This window comes from Leptidea sinapis, chromosome 22 (genome assembly GCF_905404315.1).
Source record: "Leptidea sinapis chromosome 22, ilLepSina1.1, whole genome shotgun sequence".
NCBI classification, from domain to species: domain Eukaryota; kingdom Metazoa; phylum Arthropoda; class Insecta; order Lepidoptera; family Pieridae; genus Leptidea; species Leptidea sinapis.
This window is the reverse complement of record NC_066286.1, coordinates 7,988,629-8,013,712: the sequence shown is the minus strand read 5'-3', so window position 1 is coordinate 8,013,712 and position 25,084 is coordinate 7,988,629. Positions and strand designations below refer to the sequence as shown.

Sequence of the window (25,084 nt, the reverse complement as noted above, 5' to 3'; positions counted from 1 at the left end):
ACAATTTTTATTTGGATGTTATATTCCCAAAAAATGACACTAAACTCATAAAAATCAATGTTTTGATTAGTTTGTACTAAGGCGATACAAAATTAGCTATTTAGTCAATCGAGAACCGTGTAGAGGCAATTAATTCGAATGAATCGACAATCGATTTATTTCACGCTTCGCTTGTATGTCCGATATTGAGCTATTTTGTTGGCGAAATCTCCGAGCTCGGCTGTGCCGTCAATAATTCGTGTACAGAGTTATTTTTAGTATTTTCTATAATTAATGCTAGTTTTGTTCAATTAAAAAAATACGAGAGTAATAAAAAGATCAAAAATGCGAACGTACATATTTTATGGCTGAATCTTAACACAAATTATTTCAAACATTAAAATTGCTTATTTATTCCGACAATAATTTTATGTTGTTTTTTTGTACAATAGAATACCAACTACTGTATTGTTTTTTTGCCATTGAAAGGCTTTTTTGCACAGAATACCTAGTAAGTACTTATTTACAATACTTACTTATATTATGGTTACTTATTTATCATGACGCATTGAGGGCTTTACAGCGTGCAAAGGCCACAATCCCTTTAGCATCTAGTAGGTACTTCTATAAAATTATTTTGGAATAACCTAGCTTCGTTTGATTCCTCAAGGCCATTGGTTCGGTCCAAAGCCTTAATTAAAACAAATACAATCCTCTTCCATCAAGGAAGCGAGAAAGGGTCACTTGTGAAGTTTATTACTTCTATATCAGAATGCCATTTTTTTGCAAGTAGTGATAGTGACATTAAAAGAAATTTGTTTCTTTCGTCTGTATAAGTAGTGTTAATGGTTAACTAGATAAACTAATTAGCACCAAAAACATATACCTAAATACTAAAATCTTTATTCACAAAAAGAAAATATCACAAAAAGATTTATAGCGCACCCCGCGTAAGGTCAACCTATCTTGACTTATTTGATTTACTAAGCCAAGGAAACAAACACGAACACACCGCTAAACTGTTGGGCAGTATGTTAACATTAAAATTACAAATATATGAAAGAATTAAAAAATAAGAATATAATTAAAATTGATTAAAGTTATATAATATTATATAGTTACTATCTGACCCAGCAAACGTTGTATTGCCGATATTAAAATCGTGATACAAAAGTAACTGTTGTTGTAGATGGGTGAAAATTTGAAGTTGGTTGTATTTTTTAATGCTGACTCATAATCAAACAAATTAAAAAAAATGTCCATTGTCCCATTGTGTCCGCCATCCAGTCGGTGTCAGCCAAGGTAGGTTTATAACTATACACATATCCCAATGATTTGGATTACCACCAGTCTCGTGCCAGATTTTGGCGAATGAACACGTCCTGAGGATGCCTCGTTTAGAGGCGAAACACGTTAAAGACAAATATTGGCGGAATTAACACAAAAGAAAACTCAAACTATTTGGATAATTATGGATTTCCGCAAAGTAACGCCTACTTCAATAAATTTACTACACACATAGTTATAGGTGAGATGTGCTTGAGTCGCACGTGCGACGTGAGGAGGCGAGAGCGGGCCGCGGCGGACGGACACCGATTCCAAAAATAACAATAATCGTAACAAGAAATAGATTAATTAATTAGATTGTATAAGAATACGCAATATATGTTATAAATAATAACAATACACTTAATTTTTGATCATGTCATATATATGCCATTCAGATGCCATAAACTGAGCTTAAGTTACTTTGACATACATAGAGTTTGGTGCATACGGAATATCTAGTGTGACGTCACATAAAGTTGACAGACTAACACACTTGAGGAAATCCCAGAGAAACTCCACTCGCCTTTGTGATTGCTGTTGTATTCAATTACTTAAGTCTAACTTGAAAACTGAAAACTTAACTCAGTTCTCAAATAAATGGTATGTGAGATAGTTAACAGATATGAATTTGTTGTGCAAGAGATAATCTATCTATATATAAGTATATAATAATAAATAAATCTGTAGAGATCACATTTCTGTACAATGAAAATAATCTTCAAAATCGAATCAGGGTGATTTAAGAAGAGAAATAGAACAAGACCCGATTTCTTTTTGAATTTTTTGTTTCTCTGTCTGTTTGTCTATTTGTGCGGGCTAATCTCTGAAACTATTGGACCGATTTAATTGAAATTTTGCATGATGATCCCTTACATCTCCAGTCAATATATAAGTTATATTGACTGGAGATGTAAGGGATTATAATGTATAAGATATATATATACTTGAGATATATATCTTATACATTATATCTGAGAATGAACTAATAGGTTGAGCCGTAATTGTCTATTGTCTTTTTGTAATTTTTGTTATGGCAAACTATATTGCAGAGAGTTCCTGTAGAAACAGAGAGATGCCTATAGACAACAGACGTATTGGTATCTGATTGGCTAATCTAATAATATTAAATTGTCACCGAGAACCGAACAGATTCGCACGCATTATTAATTCATCAGTGGTCAACGGCCTATTCGCATCGCATCAAAGTACTCGGTGTAACGCAACTTTATTCACCAAACGCAGAGCGAACAAACTTCAGCACCACGAGTTCCTAGAGGATTAGCGGGGGCCCCCAGCTGCAGACCATCTCCTCCTCGGAACCTCAGGTATGTCTATCTATTGTTTCGCCATAACTTATTTTCATTGGGCTATTCGCGCTATTTATAACCTAGGTCCTAAAGAATCATTGAGAGCAAAATTAAAAGAAATTAACATCTTGACTGTTGCTTCTCAATTCATTCTTGATAATGTAATGTATGTTCATAGGCACATAAGTGAATTTGCCAGAAACTGTCATAACCATAATGTTAACACCAGGAACTGACATAAACTGATGATGCCTACTACTCGGCTAAGTCGAGTTAGCAAGTCTTTTGTGGGGCGATGTATATGCTTTTACAACAAGATCCCAGAAAATGTTCAAAACAAAAGTATTACGTTATTCAAAAGAATTGTTAAAAAACGTTTGTGTGGTAAAGGTTACTATAACCTAAATGACTTTCTTAATCATACCACAGATTGGGAATGGAGTGACCGCCCTCAGGCTATTAAATAATAAGTTTAATTGTACAATATTACTTTGTAAACATATTTATTCGATGAAAAACAAAGCCCGCTGGGTTTGTTGCGCCCATTCTTCTCAGGTCTGAGGCAATCATTTTGGAATGGGTGGTAGTTTTTTTTTTAGTTTTTTGACTTTCAATAAGTGATGTCACATCCTATTTTGAATAAAAATATTTGAATTTTTAACAAGATATGTTTTTCTACGCACGCGTACACGTAATACACACTAAAATGCAAAATATTAACTATATCACTGACAACACTATCAATAGAATGATAATTTTGAAGTTTTTCGAATGTCAAGCAGTCTTGCATATGAACGCGGCAAACATTATACGTCCGAATAAACCAAGCATAAGCAAAATGTCTATTTGTAAACGTTTTGCATATTCTCGGTTTATTCTCAAGTATATCTTTATACCATAGTTTATTTGTAATGTCGTATGAATTTAGACAGGGCACAAATAACCAGTTTAGTCACATCTATTAGGGTATAGGATTAACCCATACAATTTCGTTGATGTTTTTTTTTATGAGAATAAGTCGTAGCAGATGTTCACCTATTGGTCAGTGATACGCCCTGCACATTACATAACAGTTTTGGTAAGGATTATTGAAAAATCCATCATTCTGAGTGGCATCACAATTATACCCATATAGTTAGTATTATTACAGGTGCTCCCAATTTATATTTCATTTATTTGAAGCCGATATTTCGATCCAAATGCATGAATAGTGGTCACGGCATAACTGTGGAGGCGGATGTGAATTGACACTTGATAATAATTCGTTTCGGTCTTTGATTCCCCAACTCACGACACTACTAACTACTAACGACGTCCATACATTCGTGCTATTTTGTTATATGTCTCCCTCTCGTCACTTAAATCTATAATAATAATAATAACTATAGCAAAGAGCCTCGACCATCATCTCAAGAGGCTCACTTAATAACTGGATAAAGGGTCAGTTACAGAAAGCAGCTGTTTTGGAAACGGCACGCATCGTGCGGAAGTTCCTCAGTCTGTTGCCCTAACCACCTGCACCGGCGGAATTGTCGTGAACCAACGCCGGCGGGACTCTATTTTTTATATTTATAATTGTAATATTGTTTTTTATAAATATGTTGTATATATAAATGTAGAAAATAAGATGAAGTTGTAATAAAGACTAATACTAAATAAATAAAAAATAATAATTTTAATAACTATGGTGCTCTTCAAAGCCCAATAAAATTATATTGATAATTGGAAAATTCTTCATCAAATCAAGATTTTTTCCTTATTAATGACGAAAAAAGCATAAATCTCTCCGCTAACGTCTTTGTGAAGGCCATAAATCAAGTACTTACTACAGATTGATGAAGTAGAAATAATAATAAAATATATTAATATACTATTGCAATTTTTGTATGTTTGTTGCATCATTTTACATATTATATTGTAATTGAAATTATTTGTAAATCGATGGAAATCTAAATCTTGATATAAAAGAGTGGCAATGAGTTTATTGCTACTTCTTCTCATTAGCTCAACCCTTCGCGGAGTAGCGGTGGATTCAATAAGAAAAATATTTTTTTGACATTCATAAGTGTCGTTTCCGTGACCGTTTATTCATAAAGTGATTTTGATTTTTGAAAAACTTTTACACAAATAATCTTGCCCAAACTAGGCATAGATTGTACTTTGGATACAAGACAACGATTTATTTAATACAAAATACTTAGTTAAACATAATAAATAAATACATATCAACATCTAAACTAACTCGGAAACACTCAGCAACCCTCATATTCATTATAATATAAATGTTTACACCCACAAGGATTCGAACTCGGGTGCTTTATCTAGCTCAACAGCGTCAGTAACCACTGGGCCATTCAAATGGAAGATTTAGATTATATTATGATGACAGGTAGATGACAGCTGACAACAATAATTGCGTTCCTTTCCTTTACTTGTTTTCTTAACAATTTTTTGTTTAATTTGTACAAAAAATAGTTGTTTGAGTACAATTTTAATACGAGTTGTAAGGTTTCCGTTATCCGTTAGCCAAAAATAGAAAATACGATGTTATTGTGTAAAATTAATTAAAAGGCATTTTATTTTTTTATTTTATTTTTATTCTATTCGGAAAACTTACAGCTAGGTTATTAACAAGTAGGTAAGTATATAATTAAGTACTGAAGGCTAATTACAAATTTTCACTTATAGTTCTATAAATAAAATTAAAAATTAAAACAAAGGAATTAAATTAAAGATGTCAGGAAAGTAACACTTAAAATAAATCAGGTTAATCACACGTATATTATTAAATAATTGATTATAATGAAAGAAAGGTATTGCTTCGCTTGGTTATTTATGCACGTTTAAAAAATTTTATAATTTAAAAGTTTTTTAAGGCCATGTCCAGTACGTGTTAAAAAAGTCGATTAAAATTTAAGTAACTATTTATTCAATAACTGCGCATTCCCTTGACATCTTTTCAGTATTCAATTGAATCAAAATTAGCTATTTATTGGAGAATCATGTGGAGGCAATTTATATGAATGAATTGTAAATCGATTCATTTATTTCACACTTCACTTGTGCGCTCGAAATTGAGCTATTTGTTACCCACGTTTTAAAAAAAGTACAATTTTTACACGCATTTTACTGGCTTCATCTGTATGTATGTTTGTTTGTAACCGACTCATTTGGGCGCGATTTTGACCCACTTTAAACGGCCAGATTTCGTTCAAATTTCGTAGATTTATCGAGGACTGGTGACATTACATTAATTTGATGAAATTATTCCATTTTTCAAGTTGCATAATAAGATTTTTCTTAATTTATATAATTTTCATCTATCGTCTGTAAGACAGGAATCGATGTACAAAAATCGTGTTTTTTTAGTTTTTTTTTAACTACTGTTTATTTTCCTTAATTGAAATTTAACATTAATTATTCCGGATAGGGTAATTTATTTAGTTAGTGATTCAATCTTAAACCTAAGAATTAAGATTTTTCAATCCATTTTCTGCTTTTACGATTTCAATTATCGTTTTACCATTTTTAGGGATTTTTTAACAATGATATAATATTTAGATTAAAAATGATCTAAAATAAATTTTTGGCAGTTAGAATGTCCCGAGTTCGAATGCCGGAGGTGCAAACATTTATAATATGATGAATATGGATGTTTGTTTCCGAGTCATGTGTATATGTATTTATGTATTTTTAAGTAAGTATATTGTATTGAATATACCATTGTCTTGTACCCATAGTACAGGCTATGCCTAGTTTGGGGCAAGATAATTAGTGAAAAAGTGTGTCAATATTAAATCATATTATTATATTACTAGCTGACCCGACAAACGTTGTTTTTTTCTTGGTCATCGCAACATTACTTTATTTTTCTAAAATAAAATAAAAAACTAAAATTAAAGTAGTCTAAGTTACTCCATATTACATCAGCTCCATCAAAATCGGTCCTGCCATTTTAGAGATTAGCCGGAACAACCAAACAGAGAGACACACAGACAAAAATTGTAAAAAAAATTATCTTCGTGTATGTGCCGAATATATATTCATATACGTGTAGTAAAGAACGGATATTTCAATATTACAAACAGACACTCCAATTTTATATATATGTATAGATAAACTTTAGCACATACCGAGAGCCGGTTTCATGCCTGACGTTTCAAACAGTTGACAGACTAACACATTTAGTGTCACTTGTTGAACTCCTAGAGAAACTCCACTCGCCTTTGAGAATGCTGTTTTATTCAATTACTGAAGTCTACCATGGAAACTCAACTGAGTTACCTTCTCAATCCCAACTAATATTATTAATGTGAATGTAAGTTTGCTTGTTACGCTTTCACGCTAAAGCCACTGAACTGATTTTGATGAAATTTAATACAGAGATAGGCTAGAGCTTGGAAAAGGACATAGGCTACCTTTAATTGAAAAAAATAAATGGAGGGGGTTCAAATAGGGGATGGAAGTTTGTATGGGAATATGGATATCGTATAACCGCTCTTCGACGACACCTCTGTTAAAGCCTCGCCCTAGTATCAGCTCGTATTTGGCCGGTATAAGAAGTATTACGTTGGCCACTTGCAGTCTTGGATGGAACATATGATATATGATGAACAGACGTCAAATATCTGTCAGTTGAGAATGAAGAATTGTGTCTGACATGAAGTCTGACTTTCTAAATATATATTTTGATGTTTACACATCCAAATTCTGTTGTATTTGAGTCTTTAGTTTTTAAAAGGTTCACGGATGGAAAAGCTAAAAGGTGCCAGCAGCTGTAGGTAATGTGTTTTTCAAGTGAAAAACATACTCATTTTGGAAGACTCATGGCATAATAAATATTTAAATAATTATATTTATATTAAATATTTAATATATTATATATATATATATAAATATAATAATTAATTAGAAACATATATATCTTATTAATAATAGTTATCTATTTAAAAGATTATTAATCGCTTTATCATGAATTTAATTTTCAATACGAATATTAGAAAAAAAAATAAGAGGAGAATATTAAAATAATGATAATTAATATTATTTTTTATATAAATTAAAAAAAATAATTATTTATATATAATAAATATAAATATTATATATACATATATATAAATATATATTAAATATTTAATATATTATATATATATAAATATAATAATTAATTAGAAACATATACATCTTATTAATAATAGTTATCTATTTAAAAGATTATTAATCGCTTTATCATGAATTTAATTTTCAATACGAATATTAGAAAAAAAAATAAGAGGAGAATATTAAAATAATGATAATTAATATTATTTTTTATATAAATTAAAAAAAATAATAATTATATATACATATATATAAATATATATTAAATATTTAATATATTATATACATATAAATATAATAATTAATTAGAAACATATATATCTTATTAATAATAGTTATCTATTTAAAAGATTATTAATCGCTTTATCATGAATTTAATTTTCAATATGAATATTAGAAAAAAAAATAAGAGGAGAATATTAAAATAATGATAATTAATATTAAATTTTATATATAAAAAAAAAGCTATTTAAAAGATTCTTATAAAGAAATAAAGTTTTACCATTTAAAAAAATTATTTTAAATTCAAATTATATACAAATTTTAGTGTTAATTTTTCTTTATTTTAATAATAATGATATAAAGTAGTAATTAAAATTAAAAATTTAAGAAATTAAGATTTAGGGATATTAAAATTAATAACCAATTTTGTGCCAGCAGTTGCGGTTATACAAAAATTAAAATAAATTTTATTAGTTAAAATAAACAATTAATTTAAATAAATTAAATTTAGGATTATTAAGTGAAATTTTAATTTGATTAAAATTTATTTTTGTGAATTATAAAATTTTATAAAAAACTAGGATTAGATACCCTATTATTAAAAAATTAAATAAATTAAACTAAAATAGTATATTAATTATTGAAACTTAAGTAATTTGGCGGTATTTTAGTTCATTTAGAGGAATCTGTTTAATAATTGATAGTCCACGATTAAATTTACTTAATTTTTAATTTTATATATCGTTGTTAAAAAAATATTTAATAATAATAATAATAATTAAAATTTAAAATAAAAATTAATTCAGATCAAGATGTCAATTATAATTAAGAATATAATGGATTACAATAATAAAAAATTAAATGAATATAATTTTGTAAAAGATTATTAAAGGTGGATTTAAATGTAATTTTATTTAATTTAATAAAATGATTAAAAATTAAAATATGTACATATTGCCCGTCACTTTCATTTAAAAATTGGAATAAGTCGTAACAAAGTAGAGGTACTGGAAAGTGTTTCTAGAAAGACAAATTAGAGCTTGATAAAGCATTTCATTTACATTAAAAAGAAATTATAATATAATTAATTTGAGGGGGGAAAATTAATAAATATTAGTATAAAGAAGAAATTTTAAAGTAAAATACTGAATGGGGGTTTAACTATTTTTATGGAATTTTTTTTTAATTTTATAGAAAATTAGTATTGTAAAAGAATTTTGAAAAATAATTAAAGTAAATTTAATAAAAAGTAAATTTAATTTATTGTATCTTGGGTATCAGAGTTTATTAAAAATAAATTATATTAATAATAATCTCGAATTTAAGAGAGTTAATTGATTATTTAAATTAGTGTTTTAAAATTATTTAAAATAATTAATTAGAAATGAAATGTTAATTGTTTTTAAATATATCTAGTTTTTTTAGAAAAAAATTTAATTTTAAATATTATTAATTTTAATTTTTATTAATAAAAATTAAAAAAAAGTAAATATTTTATATTTATAATTTGATAAGCTTTAAATTAAATTCTTACAATTGGGTTTATTTTTAAAAATAAAATTTTTAAAATTTATATTTTTTATAAATTATAATTTTTTATAAATAATTTTATTAAAATTTAAATTTAAAATTTATATTTAAATATTTATAAAAAAATAATTTTTAATAAAAAGAAATTAGGTATAATGATAAAATTAGTACAAAATTTTATAAATGAGAAAATAAAAATTTATATAATTAAATAAAGGAATTCGGCAAAAAAAAATATTCACCTGTTTAACAAAAACATGTATTTTTGAGAATAATTTAAAGTCTAATCTGCCCACTGAAATAAATTTAAAGGGCTGCAGTATATTGACTGTACAAAGGTAGCATAATCATTAGTCTTTTAATTGAAGACTTGTATAAATGATTGGATGAAATATAATCTGTCTCTATTTAAAAAATGAAATTTAATTTTTTAGTTAAAAAGCTAAATTAAAATTAAAAGACAAGCAGACCCTATAGAGTTTAATATTTTAAAAACTATTATTAAAATAAAGAAAAATTAACACTAAAATTTTTTAAAATATTTTATTGGGGTGATAGAAAAATAAAAAAAACTTTTTTTAAATAATAAACATAAATAAATGAAATTATGATCCATAATTTATGATTATAAGAAAAAAATACCTTAGGGATAACAGCGTATTTTTTTTTTAGTTCAAATAAAAAAAAAAGTTTGCGACCTCGATGTTGGATTAAGATAAAATTTAAATGCAAAAGTTTAAAATTGTGATCTGTTCGATCATTAAAATCTTACATGATCTGAGTTCAAACGGGTGTGAGCCAGGTTGGTTTCTATCTTGAGTAAAATAAAATATTTTAGTACGAAAGGATCAAATATTTAAAATAATTTTATATAATATGAATATTACTAATAATATATTTACTATTTTGGCAGAAAAATGTAATGGTTTTAGAAGTCATAAATATATAGTAAATTATATAGATAGTAAATGTTAATAATAGATTTACTTAATATTATTATTGGAATAATTATTTTATTTATTGGGGTTTTAATTGGTGTAGTTTTTTTAACTTTATTAGAACCAAAAATCTTAGGTTATATTCAAATTCGAAAAGGTCCTAATAAATTAGGTTTTTTAGGAATTATACAGCCTTTTTCAGATGGTATTAAGTTATTTAGAAAAGAGCAAGTTTATTTAAATTTTTCAAATTATTATTATTATTATTTTTCTCCTATTTTTAGATTTTTTATTTCTTTAATAATTTGGATATTAATTCCTTATTATTTTAATATAATTATGTTTAATTTAGGGGTATTATTTTTTTTTAGTTGTACAAGAATTAGAGTATATTTATTATTACTTGCTGGTTGGTCATCAAATTCAAATTATTCTATTTTAGGGGGTTTACGAGCTTTAGCTCAAACAATTTCTTATGAGGTAAGTTTAGCTTTAATTATAATATCTTCTTTATTTTTAATTATAGATTTTAATTTAATAAAATTAGAATTATACCAAGAAAATATTTGATTTATATTTTTAATATTTCCTTTAAGAATAATTATATTTTCTTCTATAATAGCAGAAACTAATCGAACACCTTTTGATTTTGCTGAGGGGGAAAGAGAATTAGTTTCAGGGTTTAATATTGAGTGTAGAAGAGGGAGATTTGCATTAATTTTTTTAACTGAGTATTCTAGAATTTTATTTATAAGAATAATATTTGTTTTATTATATTTAGGGGGTTTTAGTTTGAATTTAATATTTTATTTAAAATTAGTTTTTATTTCTTTTATATTTATTTGAGTTCGGGGTACTTTGCCTCGTTATCGTTATGATAAATTAATATATTTATTTTGAAAGGTGTATTTACCAATTTCTTTAAATTTAATATTATTATATTTAGGTTTAAAAATAATTTGAATTTACTAAATTAATTTAGTATAAATTAATAGAATATTTAAATTCTTTCTTAAGTTTTCAAAACAAATGCTTTATCAAGCTCATTAATTAATTAAAAATTAAATTATCTAATAATTTACTAATAATAGGGTTAATAATATAATAAGAGAAATATATAATAGTTAAAATTTGTCCAGTAATAATAAAAGAAATTTCTACTGGTTGGGCTCCAATTCAGGTTAGAAGAATAATAATTGAAATTAATAATCAAAAAATTATTTGATTAATTGGATAAAATTGAATACTTTGAATATTTTTATTAAATGAAAATGGTAAAATAATTAGAATAAGAATTGATATAATTAAGGCAATTACTCCTCCTAATTTATTAGGGATAGATCGTAAAATGGCATAAGCAAATAAAAAATATCATTCAGGTTGAATATGAATAGGTGTAACTAAAGGATTAGCAGGGATAAAATTATCTTGGTCCCCTAATAAGTAAGGATTAGTAAGTGTTAATAAAGTTAAAATAAAAATTAAAATAATAAATCCAATTAAATCTTTAAAAATAAAGAATGGATGGAATGGGATTTTATCTAAGTTTCTATTAATTCCTAAAGGATTATTAGATCCTGTTTGATGAAGAAATAGTAAATGAATTATTGTTATTATTAATATAATAAATGGGAGTAAGAAATGAAATGAATAAAAACGAGTTAAAGTTGGATTATCTACTGCAAACCCTCCTCAAATTCAATTAACTAAATTTGTTCCTAAATAAGGAATAGCTGATAATAAATGAGTAATTACTGTAGCCCCCCAAAAAGATATTTGTCCTCAAGGTAGAACATACCCTATAAATGCTGTTATTATCAATAAAAATAAAATAATAATTCCAATTATTCATGTGTATAGTAAATTAAAAGATTCATAATAAATGCCTCGTCCAATATGAATGTAAATACAAATAAAAAAAAATGATGCACCATTAGCGTGAAGAGTTCGGATTAATCAACCATAATTAACATTTCGACAAATGTAATTTACTCTGTAAAATGCTAATTCAATATTAGCACAATAATATATTGATAAGAATAATCCTGTAATAATTTGGCTAATTAAGCATAATCCTAATAAAGATCCAAAATTTCATAATGAGGAAATATTTGATGGTCTTGGTAAATCAATTAATGCTCAATTTAAAATTTTAATTAAAGGATGAGTTTTTCGTAAAGGTTTAAAATTATTTATCATTAGTTAAATGATCGTAAAGGGCCAAAAAAAATATTTATAATTTTAATAACAGCAATTAATGTAATAAATATATAAATAATTAATATTATAGTTAAAAAATTTGTTTGATTATTAAACAATTTAGTTAAATTTAAGTTATTTTCTTCAATTATTAAAAATATATTTAATAAATTATTTATTTCATAATTAATAAATAAATTTGATGAGTAGTAAGATTTATAAAAAAATCAATTAAAAATAACAAAAATAATTAAAATAAATAGAAATATTTTAAAATTTAAAGAAAAATTGATTAATTCATTTGATGCAATTCTTGAAATATAAAAAAATAAAACTAAGAGTCCCCCTAAGAAAGTTAAAAATAGAATATAAGAAAATCAATAAGTTCTAATTATTATTCCTGAAATTAAACATAATAATAAAGTTTGAGTTAAGATTATAATTCCTATGGATAAAGGATGGATAATATTAAAGAAGTGAAATTGTTGTCCCAGCGATCGTGTTCTCCGTGTCAAATAAGAATTAGCCTTTTTTTGAATGTCAATTGGAATTGTCAATGTACACTAGCTAGTCTACTTAGATCTTTTATACGTTTAGATAGCTGTGAAACCGTCGAATAACATTAAGGTTGACAATATTTTATGTTTTTAAAGTGATAACCCTCACTTCTAGGATTAATACACATATAAAATTTGAAAAACAACATTTTTTGTGGCTTGTCAATTGCTCAAGTCATTTTCCTAATATGCAATTATTGGGGTTGAGCAGGTTATAAAATGTAAAGTAGATCCTGTAGATGAAGCCACAACCTGAGAGTTGGACAAAGCATATAAGATTTTATAACGATACGTTACTTGAACGGTTGGTTCAGTTGGTTAGAGCACCGGCACGGAACGCCGGAGGTCGTGGGTTCGAGTCCCGCATCGTTCATAAAATTTTGTTTTTCAAATTTCATTTGTGTATTGACGTTGACGGTTAACCTCTATTTTGAGCTATACACGCACACTAATATAAAGCGAGTCTTACATTCGTGATTTGTATGTCACAAATCACGAGTGTAAGACGTAGCTTGTCACGCACACTGAAGTAATAAACCTGGCCTGTTTGCATCAGTTGTCTAGCAGCAAGATTCTACGTATAAAATACATCAGTTAGTACCTGCATGAGTCCTAATGAGCAACTAATAAAGAGTTTACTCTCTACTATCAAGTATCCTATACCCTTCTCGTCTGTGTATCAAAAAAATCAAATGTTATATATTTGAAAATATAACATGAGTTCATTTATCATGTAAATAAAGATCCTTCTGAATGAATTATTACAAAATAAAACAGCAATACGCGTAATTTGGTAGCGCCTATTTAAGTAATTGTGCTGATTTAGGAGATGTCGGTAATGAAAATCTTAATTAAGAGCCTAAAAGGGCATTTAACGAAAACAACAATTTAATTTCTGCTCTCAAGATACAAGCCTTAATAAGTAAGAAAATTATCACTATTATAATATTATATATATTATGTTGTTTTCAGACTTTTATTAAAGTAGGTTTTTAAAAATATTTAAAGGCTATGGTAAAGACAACTGATGATACTCATTCGTAAATTTTGTTGTTTATGTGAAGAAGAATGGGCAAATAAGTAATGGTGTAACAAAAAGATAAATTATGTTTAATAGGCTCGGTAAAATTTAATGTAGTTGCTGATAAACCTGTAGAGTTTACTAAGCCTAGAAGTTAAGTTAAGCATTAACAGTATGTTTCTGTGTCTGGTATTAATATTGTCTTCCATTTAATAAATATCTACTGAAGAATCCTGATATTTTTATCAACATATTATTATATAGAATTTCCATATAACTAATACGTTTTGGGTAAAAGGAATCATAAATTTTAAATCTTTAAATTTAGATCTGGCAATTGTCTTGATTCCATACTATATATAGCAGTTAATTACTGTTACTCTATGTGTGTTTGCAATGGAGTGCCATTAAATATTCCAATATAAGGATAGCAGTTTTTGTGTTGTTTTGGATCGCTGGAGGTACGGAGTTGTCTTAAGCTGAAGTGACATTACTATTTCGTATTTTAAATGGATCTGTAGCTTGTCTCTGTCTTTCATACAAACTATTTTGTGTTCCGAATGGATATTTCTTAGAAAGAGGCCTCTTATATTGTGTGTGTACCAGTGGGCGGGTCATTTGCACATGATGCCGGCTAGATTATGGGTACCAGAACGGCGCCTATTTCTGCTTTGAAACAGTAATGTGTAAGCATTATTTTAAATCAGTCTGACGGGCGCCGTAGCTAGTGAAATGACTGGGCAAATGAGACTTCACATCTTGTCTCAAAGTGATCACTTGTAGTGCCGCTCAGAATTATTGGGTTTTTTCAAGAGTACTGAGCGGCACTGCATTATAATGGGTAAGGCGTATCAATTACCATTAGCTGAACATCCTGCTCGTCTCGTTTCTTATTTTCATTAAAAAACATGTAGAATAACTAACTATAAGTTAAATTAGTATAAATTACTAGCTGACCCAGCAAACGTTGTATTGCCGATACTAAAATCGCGATACAAAAGTAACTGTTAATCGTAGATGGGTGAAAATTTTAAGTTGTATGTATTTTTTAATCCTGACTCATAATCAAACAAATTTAAAAAAAATGTCAAAAAAATATAAAAATAAAATTTCGTGTGTAATATTTAGGGGTATGAAAAATAGATGTTGGCCGATTCTCAGACCTATTCAATATGCTCACAAAATTTCATGAGAATCGGTCAAGCCGTTTCGGAGGAGTACGGGAACGAACATTGTGACTCGAGAATTTTATATATAAGATTAGAAAAGAGTCCCCGACAATTCTGTCATATTCGACACCCAGTATTCCGATACTAGGCGAGGCTTTAAGGGAGGTATTATTGTAGAACGGTGATACGACAAATGGTTTTTTTGTGGTTAACGCGGAAACTTGAGTCTTCTGGAGGTTAAATTGGGCAAGGATCAGTTTACCTTCCACGACCTTCTATAGACAGGACGCGATAGAAGATACAAGTTTCATCCAGCACTGGTGGATGATTTCCCGAGAGAGTGCTGCATGGCTCGTGTATACGGCATCACCAGTGCTGTCTTCTGCATAGCTATATATGTTGGAGGTGTCCAACATACCATTAATATCCAGGAGAAACAGTGTAGCACACAGCCTTGGGGAACTCCAGCGTTCATGGGTTTCAGGTTCAATAAATAACGATCCATCGACAATCACCTGTATACTACAACCAGTAAGGAAGGTGGAGGTTTACTTGCATAAAACGATTGAAGTTTTGAGAGAAGTGCTATATGCCATACACATTCAAAGGGCTTTGCTATATCCAGGATAACTGGCAGGCCTTCTCGTTAGTGTTAGGCATAGAGGTCTGACACCGCGGAATGGTCGGTGTTTTTCCTTAGTCGTCAAGAGTCGAGTTGGAAATGGAAAGAGTGCAAAGAAGATCGGCTTTCCAAGGTTGTCATTCTTCACGTGCAGCGGTGGCAGGGACGGCTGGTTGAAGTTACCAAGAGCAGGTTTCGACAACGACCAGAACTTGCGTGTTCAAGTTGGGTAACTATAAAGCTGCTCGCCGATTTTATTTCTTTAGTCATCAGCATTAAATCTTATTTTTTTAATGATCTTGAAGTGCCTAATCATAAAATGTACCTAGGTTATAGTTCTCTCATACCGCGTTATGAGCGAAAGTTTTATTAACTACCCGCATTAAGTTAAGAAAATGTTTCAACCACGCCTACACGTGAAATTTTAATGAAGCTCTTATTTAAAGTCTTAATTAAAAGCCTCACGAGCTATTTTTGAATGAGAAATGTATCATTCATTTTTACCCACATCATTAACTGGCACAATGGTTTATGGGACTGCGGTTTTTCACATTTTTACAAAGGTAATTGTGAAGAGTATACGTTCACATTTGAATGAATTTTAATCGTATATAGTTAAACCGACAGGCAAAGCTTAAGATTGATGCTTTTTACTATATTTTTCAGAATTTCGTACAAACATGTAAACTAGTAAAAGTGGACAGTGGTAAATAATTAGTAGCAAATCAGGGGCTTGTTTCAGTATAAAGGGTGTTATTATAATAGTCACATGAGCTGTTTCAATTTATGTGACGGGAGATGGGCGCTGAATGACAACGTCAGATTTATATCATACTAGCTGATGCCCGATCCTTTGTCCGCGTAGATAAAGGGTTTTTAAATATAATAAGCAAGTTCGGAATTGAAGATCATCTTGTGTCCTATTTCAGTCCGTTCCCATTTTCGCTCCCGTTCCAAACAAATTATCTCGAGGAAGATTGCCCTGGCAAACTAAATCTACTATTGGTATCGTATGGTTTTCCAAGCTCTCGTATAGACTATACAGCGATAGCGCTGTACCAAATTTTATCAAAATCGGTTCAGTAGCTCCGGCGAAAAAATATAATTCAGCTGCTGACTTACTACTTATAGTGAAGACTGTAATACTTCATATGAGCCAAATTTACGTGAATATAGAATAATGTGATCCATGCGGTCAAAAGCCTTTTCAAAATCCGTGTAGATAACATCCACATGTTTTCCTTTACTCATTTTATCGAAAGTATAATGAACAAGTAAATTTGTAACAGTTGAACGCTTCTTCGTTAAACCATGCAGTAGGTATAAATTTATGTACGAGAGATAATATAATACGTTTCTGTATTACAATCTCGAATTTTTTCGCCAATGAGTTGAAGATTGATATAGGCCAGTTAACGATCTGGTTTTGTTGTCTAGTTCTAAATATTTGCACAATGAGGGTCTCTTTGCATTTTGAGTAGGGAACTCTCCGTAACGATTTACAGACAAGGTTTATATAATTGATAAGGGTAAAGCTATAGTATCGGAACAATTTTTAAGAAAAACTGAAGGTTTGAACAACCAGCATCCTTATTTACTTTGAGTGATTTCAAAATGCGTTTTATTTCATATAAATCTTCTATCTATTTTCTTTCTAATTTTTAAATTATGTTCGTAGTTTGTGCAACCCGATTCATAACCATCATAAGAATCTGCGGGAGTTTCATAAACTCTTTCGAATTGTTGACTCATCAAGTCTCATTATTGTAATCTTTTCCATTGTATGACATAGTTAGGATGCCCTATATTATCCGTTGTTAGCGATTTAACGAATTTTTTTTATTGAATAGGAGGACAAACGAGCGTACGGGTCACCTGTTGTTAAGTGCCACCGCCGCCCACAATCTCTTGCAACACCAGTGGAATCACAGGAGCGTTGCGGGCCTTTAAGGAAGGTGTACGCGCTTTTTTTGAAGGTACCCATGTCGTATCGTCCTGGAAACACCGCACGAGGAAGTTCATTCCTCAGCTTTGTAGTACGTGGAAGAAAGCTCCTTGAATACCGTACTGTGAAGGACCGCTACACATCCAGATGGTGAGGATGATAACCTAACTTGTGGCGTGTCGTGCAAAGGTGGAATTCGGCGGCAGGAATCAGGTTAAACAGCTCTTCGGAACACTCCCCGTGATAAATACGGTAGAAGACACACAATGAAGCGACGTCTCTGCGCAACGCCAAGTGATCCAGCCGTTCACAAAGCACTGGGTCCCCGACAATTAGAGCTGCTCTGCGTTGCACGCGGTCAAATGTATCGAGCTGATACTGGGGTGCGCCAGACCAGAGATGACAGCAATAATCCATGTGTGGTCGGACCTGCGCTTTGTAGAGCGCTAGTATGTGGGCCGGCTTGAAGTATTGCCGTGCTCTATTAATGACGCCCAGTTTCTTTAAAGCTAATTTGGCTTTGCCCTCCAGGTGACCACGAAATTGGCAATCGCTCGAGATTTCGAGACCCAGTATTCCGATACTAAGCGAGGCTTTAAGGGAAGTATTGTCGAAGAGCGGTGATACGACAAATGGGATAACCATAAACGGGTAGTATCTTTTTTTTTTTTGCTTTGTTAAAACTTTGCTGTATTCATATGAGTTAGAGAAAAGACTTCAAAACTTTAATGTTGCGGAAAATTGTATAAAGTAGTTGGAACTGTAGAAGAACTGTTGTTAGCTGTGATGATACGTATTCAAAAGCAAAATTGCGCTCAATTAAATTTAATTTTGCCGACAGCACATTGGAGAATACTCCATTTCCTGAACTACTAAAAATGCGCTATTCTATTATTTTACAAAATAATGTGAAATGTTGAGTTTCCGTACAGTTTCCGCATCGTGAAAAGAAAAAAGAAACCCTAATAGGATGGATCACTTCATTGTCCATCTTCAAAGAAACTTTTTCTCAGGAACGCTTCAAAGAATGAAGTTGAAATTATACCTTCTTACTTTACGTTCCTAAGAAGCTATATAAAATAACTTCAAGCTTCTACTTCAAACACATCTTTTTTTATGGAAAGAAAAAGAGGGTAAATATCATCTCATGTTAAGTTATAACCACCCACATTCACAGGAGCGTTGCTTGCCTTTTTAAGGAGGTGTATGCACTATTGGAATTTGAAATGTTAACGCATTTTCAAAAAAAAAAACACAAAATATACCCTATTTATTTTGATCAAAAAAAAAATCTTTTAAAACTCCCATTAAATTCTATCTAGCTTAGTTTAGTTTCTTCTCTCTTTGTAATATTTGTAGACGGTCACTTTTAAGACCTATAAATAAAGGAACCGTGTTGTCTACAGCTGCTGTTAACAGGTCGACTTGCTAGGTACCTACTGAAAATCAGTGTTGGAATTGGGGTGATCCTTATTTCAATTCCAAAAAATGCTGAGTGGGTGTCCTTTTGATGACGCCGTATTTTTAAATTTGTTAATTTTACTATGTATATAATGTTTTGTTTTGTGATGAATAAATGAATACTTTACTTTACTTTACTAAACAAAAATGGACACACTCATTATATTATGTGACAAGTAAATAAAATTGCAATAGAATTTCTTAGTAGCAACCATTTTGTGTGTTTTTTTAAAACTATTAACATTTTAAGTATCTATAAAATTTAATTTGTTATTGTTTTTAAAAACATTTAGTTCTTACCAATTTTCGTGTTTCTGAAACAAGGTGGTAACTCCTAAAACAAAAAAAAAAATAATGACGATTAAATTTTTATTATTATTATTATTAGAATCTGTTTAATATATAAACATTTTATTAATTTCATATGGTTTAACAATTTAAGTATCGGAGCATTGAAATTATCAATAATTTTAAATAAGATAAGTATACAAAATTAAATAAACTATATTAATAATATTTTTTATGAAAGAGGAGGAAAAACTAGCATACTGCATAATGCATTGTTTCATTATAATATACTAGCTGACCCGGCAAACGTTGTTTTGCCATATAAAGTATAATTCACGCGATAGTTTTATAAATAATAAAATATTGCCTATATTATAGCCTGTACATCATTTTGTTCTATTGTCAATAGTTTTTGCAGCGCACGCAAAAATATGTTTTCAATTTTACACCTTGTGTTACAAAATAGCAATTTTATTACGGATCCCTAATTTTGAAAAAAAAAACATAGCCTATAGCCTTCCTCGATAAATGGACTACCCAACACTGAAAGAATCATTCAAATCGGACCAGTAGTACCAGAGATTAGCGCGTTCAAACAAACAAACAAACACTGCAGCTTTATAATATTATAAGTATAGATATAGTAAATGTATATTATTATATATTTATTATATGTATATCGATAGCACCACCTTCTGTTATCTTTTCAACTAAAACTACTTCATCACAGGTTGCCTGGTAAAATTCGCTCTTAAGCGATAAGGCCGCCTATTGCTTTTTGTATTATCAATTTTTGTTATACTTAATTACTTTATGGTGTGCAATTAGGTTATATTTCATTTTCATTTCATTAATTGTAATTGACATTTCCTTTTCGATATTCTCACACAGATTCCATTATTTTTGTCGTAAATTAAGCTTTATTAAAACGACCCATATAGCCCAGTGGTTAGTGACCCTAGCCTACTGAGCTAGAGGTCTCGGTTTCGAATCCCAGTAGGTGCAAACATTTATATGATGAATATGAATGTTTGTTTCCTAGTCATGCATGTTTATTTGTTTGTTTATATGTATTTATATATATATGTTTAAGTAAGTATTTTGTATTACATATATTATTGTCTTGTACGTACATAGTACGAGCTATGCCTAGTTTGGGGATAGTAAAGATAATTTGTGTGAAAGTGCGTCAATATTAAACTATATTATATTACTAGCTGACCCGACAAACGTTTTAGCATTAATAACCTATTGTTAAATAGCGAGAAAACTAAATTCATTAAATTTACCGTACCAAATGTCAAAAATGTAAATGCAAATGTTTTGTTAAACGGAGAGGTGATAGAACCGGTGGAATCTGCTATATTTCTTGGCATAACTCTAGATTCCAAATTACAATGGGGCCCCCATATTGAAGGATTGGCGAACAGACTTAGTTCTGCAGCATACGCGGTTAAAAAAATTACACAATTAACTGACATAGATTCGGCGCGACTAGTATACTTTAGTTATTTCCATAGTATTATGTCCTATGGTATATTGCTATCGGGCAACGCTGCCGATATTAATACAATATTTGTGCTGCAGAAGAGGGCTATTCACGCTATTTATAATCTAGGTCCTAGAGAAACATTGAGAGCAAAATTCAAAGAAATTAACATCTTGACTGTTGCTTCTCAATATATTCTTCATAATGTAATGTATGTTCATAGGCACATAAGTGCATTTGCCAGAAACTGTCATAACCATAATGTTAACACCAGGAACAGACATAAACTGATGATGCCTACTACTCGTCTAAGTCGAGTTAATAAGACTTTTGTGGGGCGATGTACATATATGCTTTTACAACAAAATCCCAGAAAATGTTCAAAACAAAAGTATTACGTTATTCAAATGAATTGTTAAAAAACGTTTGTGTGTTTAAGGTTACTATAACATAAATGACTTTCTTAATGATACCACAGATTGGGAATGGAGGGACCGCCCTCAGGCTATTAAATAATAAGTTTAATTGTACAATGTTACTTTGTAAATGTTACTTTAATTGTAAAACATATTTTTGATGAAAAAAAAAGCCCGCTGAGTTTGTTGCGTCCATTCTTCTCAGGCCTGAGGCATTCACTTTGGAATGGGTGGTAGTTTTTTTGACTTTCAATAAGTGATTTCACATCCTATTTTGAATAAAAATATTATAATTTGAATTTGAGTTATTTTGCCATATAAATTATTTATAGAGTTAGACCGTTTCTTGGACATCGCAACATACTTTATTTTTCGAAAATAAAAAAAAATCTAAAATAAAAGTAGCCTAAGTTACTCCTTATTACATAAGCTATCTGCTAATAAAAGTCCCATCACTGGTCCAGCCATTTCAGAGCTTAGCCGGAACAAACGAATGCAATTGAGTGCCATTAAATATTCCAATATATTGTTTTGGTGTTGTTTTGGATCGCTGGAGGTACGGAGTTGTCTTAAGCTGAAGTGACATTACAATTTCGTATTTTAAATGGATCTGTAGCTTGTCCCTGTCTTTCATACAAATTATTTTGTGTCTCTCTTATATTGTTTATATACCAGTGGGCGGCTCCTTTGTACATGATGCCGGCTCGTTTATGGGTACCAGAACGGCGCCTATTTCTGCTGTGAAACATTATATTTAAATGTGTAAGCATTATTATAAAGCAGTCTGACGAGCTCAATTGTAGTGCCGCTCAGAATTTTTGGGCTTTTTCAAGATTACTGAGCGGCACTGCATTGTAATGGGTGTAAGGCGTATCAATCACCATCAGCTGAACGTCCTGCTCGTCTCGTTTCTTATTTTCATAAAAACCATTTATAATATGTGCCCAGCATCATAACTAACTATAAGTTAAATTAGTAGAAATTATTAAAAAAGAGTCCCCGACAATTCGGTCATATTCTACATCCAGTATTCCGATAGTAGGCGAGGCCTTAAGGGAGGTATTGTTGTAGAACGGTGATACGACAAATGGTTTTATTGTGGTAAACGCGGAAACTTGAGTCTTCTGTAGCTTAAATTGGACAAGGATTAGTTTACCTTCCACGACCTTCTATAGAGAGGACGCGATAGAAGATACAAGTTTCATCCAGCACTGGTGGATGATTTCCCGAGAGAGTGCTGCATGGCTCGTGTATACGGCATCACCAGTGCTGTCTTCTGCATAGCTATATATGTTGAAGGTGTCCAACATACCATTGATATCCAGGAGAAACATGTAGCACACAGCCTTGGGAAACTCCAGCGTTCATGGGTTTCAGGTTCAATAAATAACGTTCCATCGACAAACACCTATGTGCTACACCCAGTAAGGAAGCTACTACTACTTGCATAAAACTCTGAGGAAGCCCGAATGATTGAAGTTTTGAGAGAAGTGCTATATGCCATACACATTCAAAGGGCTTTGCTATATCTAGGATAACTGTCAGGCCTTCTCGTTAGTGTTAGTTAAGTGTTAGGTATACGAGAATGATCTTCTCCGAACGATCATGGCGAAAGCCCTATTGTCGATCGTTGATCAACTGGTGACCCTCTAGGTATGGTTAATTATTCTCTCCATTATTTTGAAGAGCAGGGAGGTAATATCTATAGGTCTGTAGTTTAGTGTGTAGTCTCCTTTTTTGGATCTGAGGACAAGGGCTGACTTCCATGATTCCGGGACTACGGCTTTTCAATATGAGTGCCGCAGTAAACGCGTTAGCGCCGGCGTCAACTGAGGGGCACACGTTATTAGCACGATGGAAGAAATGCCATGTGGCCCGATTGACTTCTTCACGTCCAATGAAAACAGAGCTCACCGAAGAGTTTTCTGTCTCAACCGTGTATTTCAGGCATAGAGGTCTGACACCGCGGAATGGTCGGTGTTTTTCCTTAGTCGTCAAGAGTCGAGTTGGAAATGGAAAGAGTGCAAAGAAGATCGGCTTTCCAAGGTTGTTCTTCTTCACGTGCAGCGGCGACATGGGACGGCTGGTTGAAGCTACCAAGACCAGGTTTCGACAACGACCAGAACTTGCGTGTTCAAGTTGGGTAACTATAAAGCTGCTCGCCGATTTTATTAATTTAGTTGTCAGCATTAAAGGCTTATTTTTTTTAATAATCTTGAAGTGCCTAATCATAAAATGTATCTAGGTTATAGTTCCCTCATACCGCGTTATGAGCGAAAGTTTTATTAACTTCCCGCATTAAGTTAAGAAAATGTTTCAACCATCGCCAACACGTGAAATTTTAATGAAGCTCTTATTTAAAGTCTTAATTAAAAGCCTCACGAGCTATTTTTGAATGAGAACTGTATCATTCATTTTTACCCACATCATTACCTGGCACAATGGTTTATGGGACTGCGGTTTTTCACATTTTTACAAAGGTAATTGTGAAGAGTATACGTTCACATTTGAATGAATTTTAATCGTATATAGTTAAACCGACAGGCAAAGCTTAAGATTGATGCTTTTTACTATATTTTTCAGAATTTCGTACAAACCTGTTAACTAGTAAAATTGGTCAGTGGTTAATAATTAGTAGCAACTCAGGGGCTTGTTTCAGTATAAATGGTGTTATTATAATAGTCACATGAGCTGTTTCAATTTATGTGACGGGAGATGGGCGCTGAATGACAACGTCAGATTTATATCATACTAGCTGATGCCTGCGACTTTGTCCGCGTAAATAAAGGGTTTTTAAATATAATAAGCAAGTTCGGAATTGAAGATCATCTTGTGTCCTATTCCAGTCCGTTCCCATTTTCGCTCCCGTTCCAAACAAATTATCTCGAGGAAGATTGCCCTGGCAAACTAAATCTACTATTGGTATCGTATGGTTTTCCAAGCTCTCGTATAGACTATACAGCGATAGCGCTGTACCAAATTTTATCAAAATCGGTTCAGTAGCTCCGGCGAAAAAATATAATTCAGCTGCTGACTTACTACTTATAGTGAAGACTGTAATACTTCATATGAGCCAAATTTACGTGAATATAGAATAATGTGATCCATGCGGTCAAAAGCCTTTTCAAAATCCGTGTAGATAACATAAACATGTTTTCCTTTACTCATTTTATCGAAAGTATAATGAACAAGTAAATTTGTAACAGTTGAGCGCTTCTTCGTTAAACCATGCAGTAGGTATAAATTTATGTACGAGAGATAATATAATACGTTTCTGTATTACAATCTCGAATTTTTTCGCCAATGAGTTGAAGATTGATATAGGCCAGTTAACGATCTGGTTTTGTTGTCTAGTTCTAAATATTTGCACAATGAGGGTCTCTTTGCATTTTGAGTAGGGAACTCTCCGTAACGATTTACAGACAAGGTTTATATAATTAATAAGAGTAAAGCTATAGTATCGGAACAATTTTTAAGAAAAACTGAAGGTTTGAACAACCAGCATCCTTATT

General features: G+C 30.6%; 2 protein-coding genes across 2 annotated transcripts in view; both read right to left on the bottom strand.

The window, feature by feature from the left end:
- LOC126970816 (leucine-rich repeat-containing protein 24-like) overlaps positions 1-6,831 on the bottom strand; it is a 150,693-nt gene extending 143,862 nt beyond the window's left edge. Inside the window, exon 1 of the mRNA XM_050816942.1 lies at positions 6,749-6,831. The gene's annotated coding sequence lies outside the window, so the exon portion shown is untranslated. The remainder of the gene's footprint in view (positions 1-6,748) is intronic.
- Positions 6,832-11,455: 4,624 nt separating this feature from the next.
- On the bottom strand, positions 11,456-20,026 carry LOC126970897 (NADH-ubiquinone oxidoreductase chain 6-like; the record flags this gene model as incomplete). The annotated part of the gene is given in 2 exon segments (XM_050817049.1): positions 11,456-13,079; positions 20,005-20,026. Coding segments are annotated over 2 exon segments (498 nt in total), but the record flags the coding sequence as incomplete, so codon positions are not given.
- Positions 20,027-25,084: the final 5,058 nt, after the last annotated feature.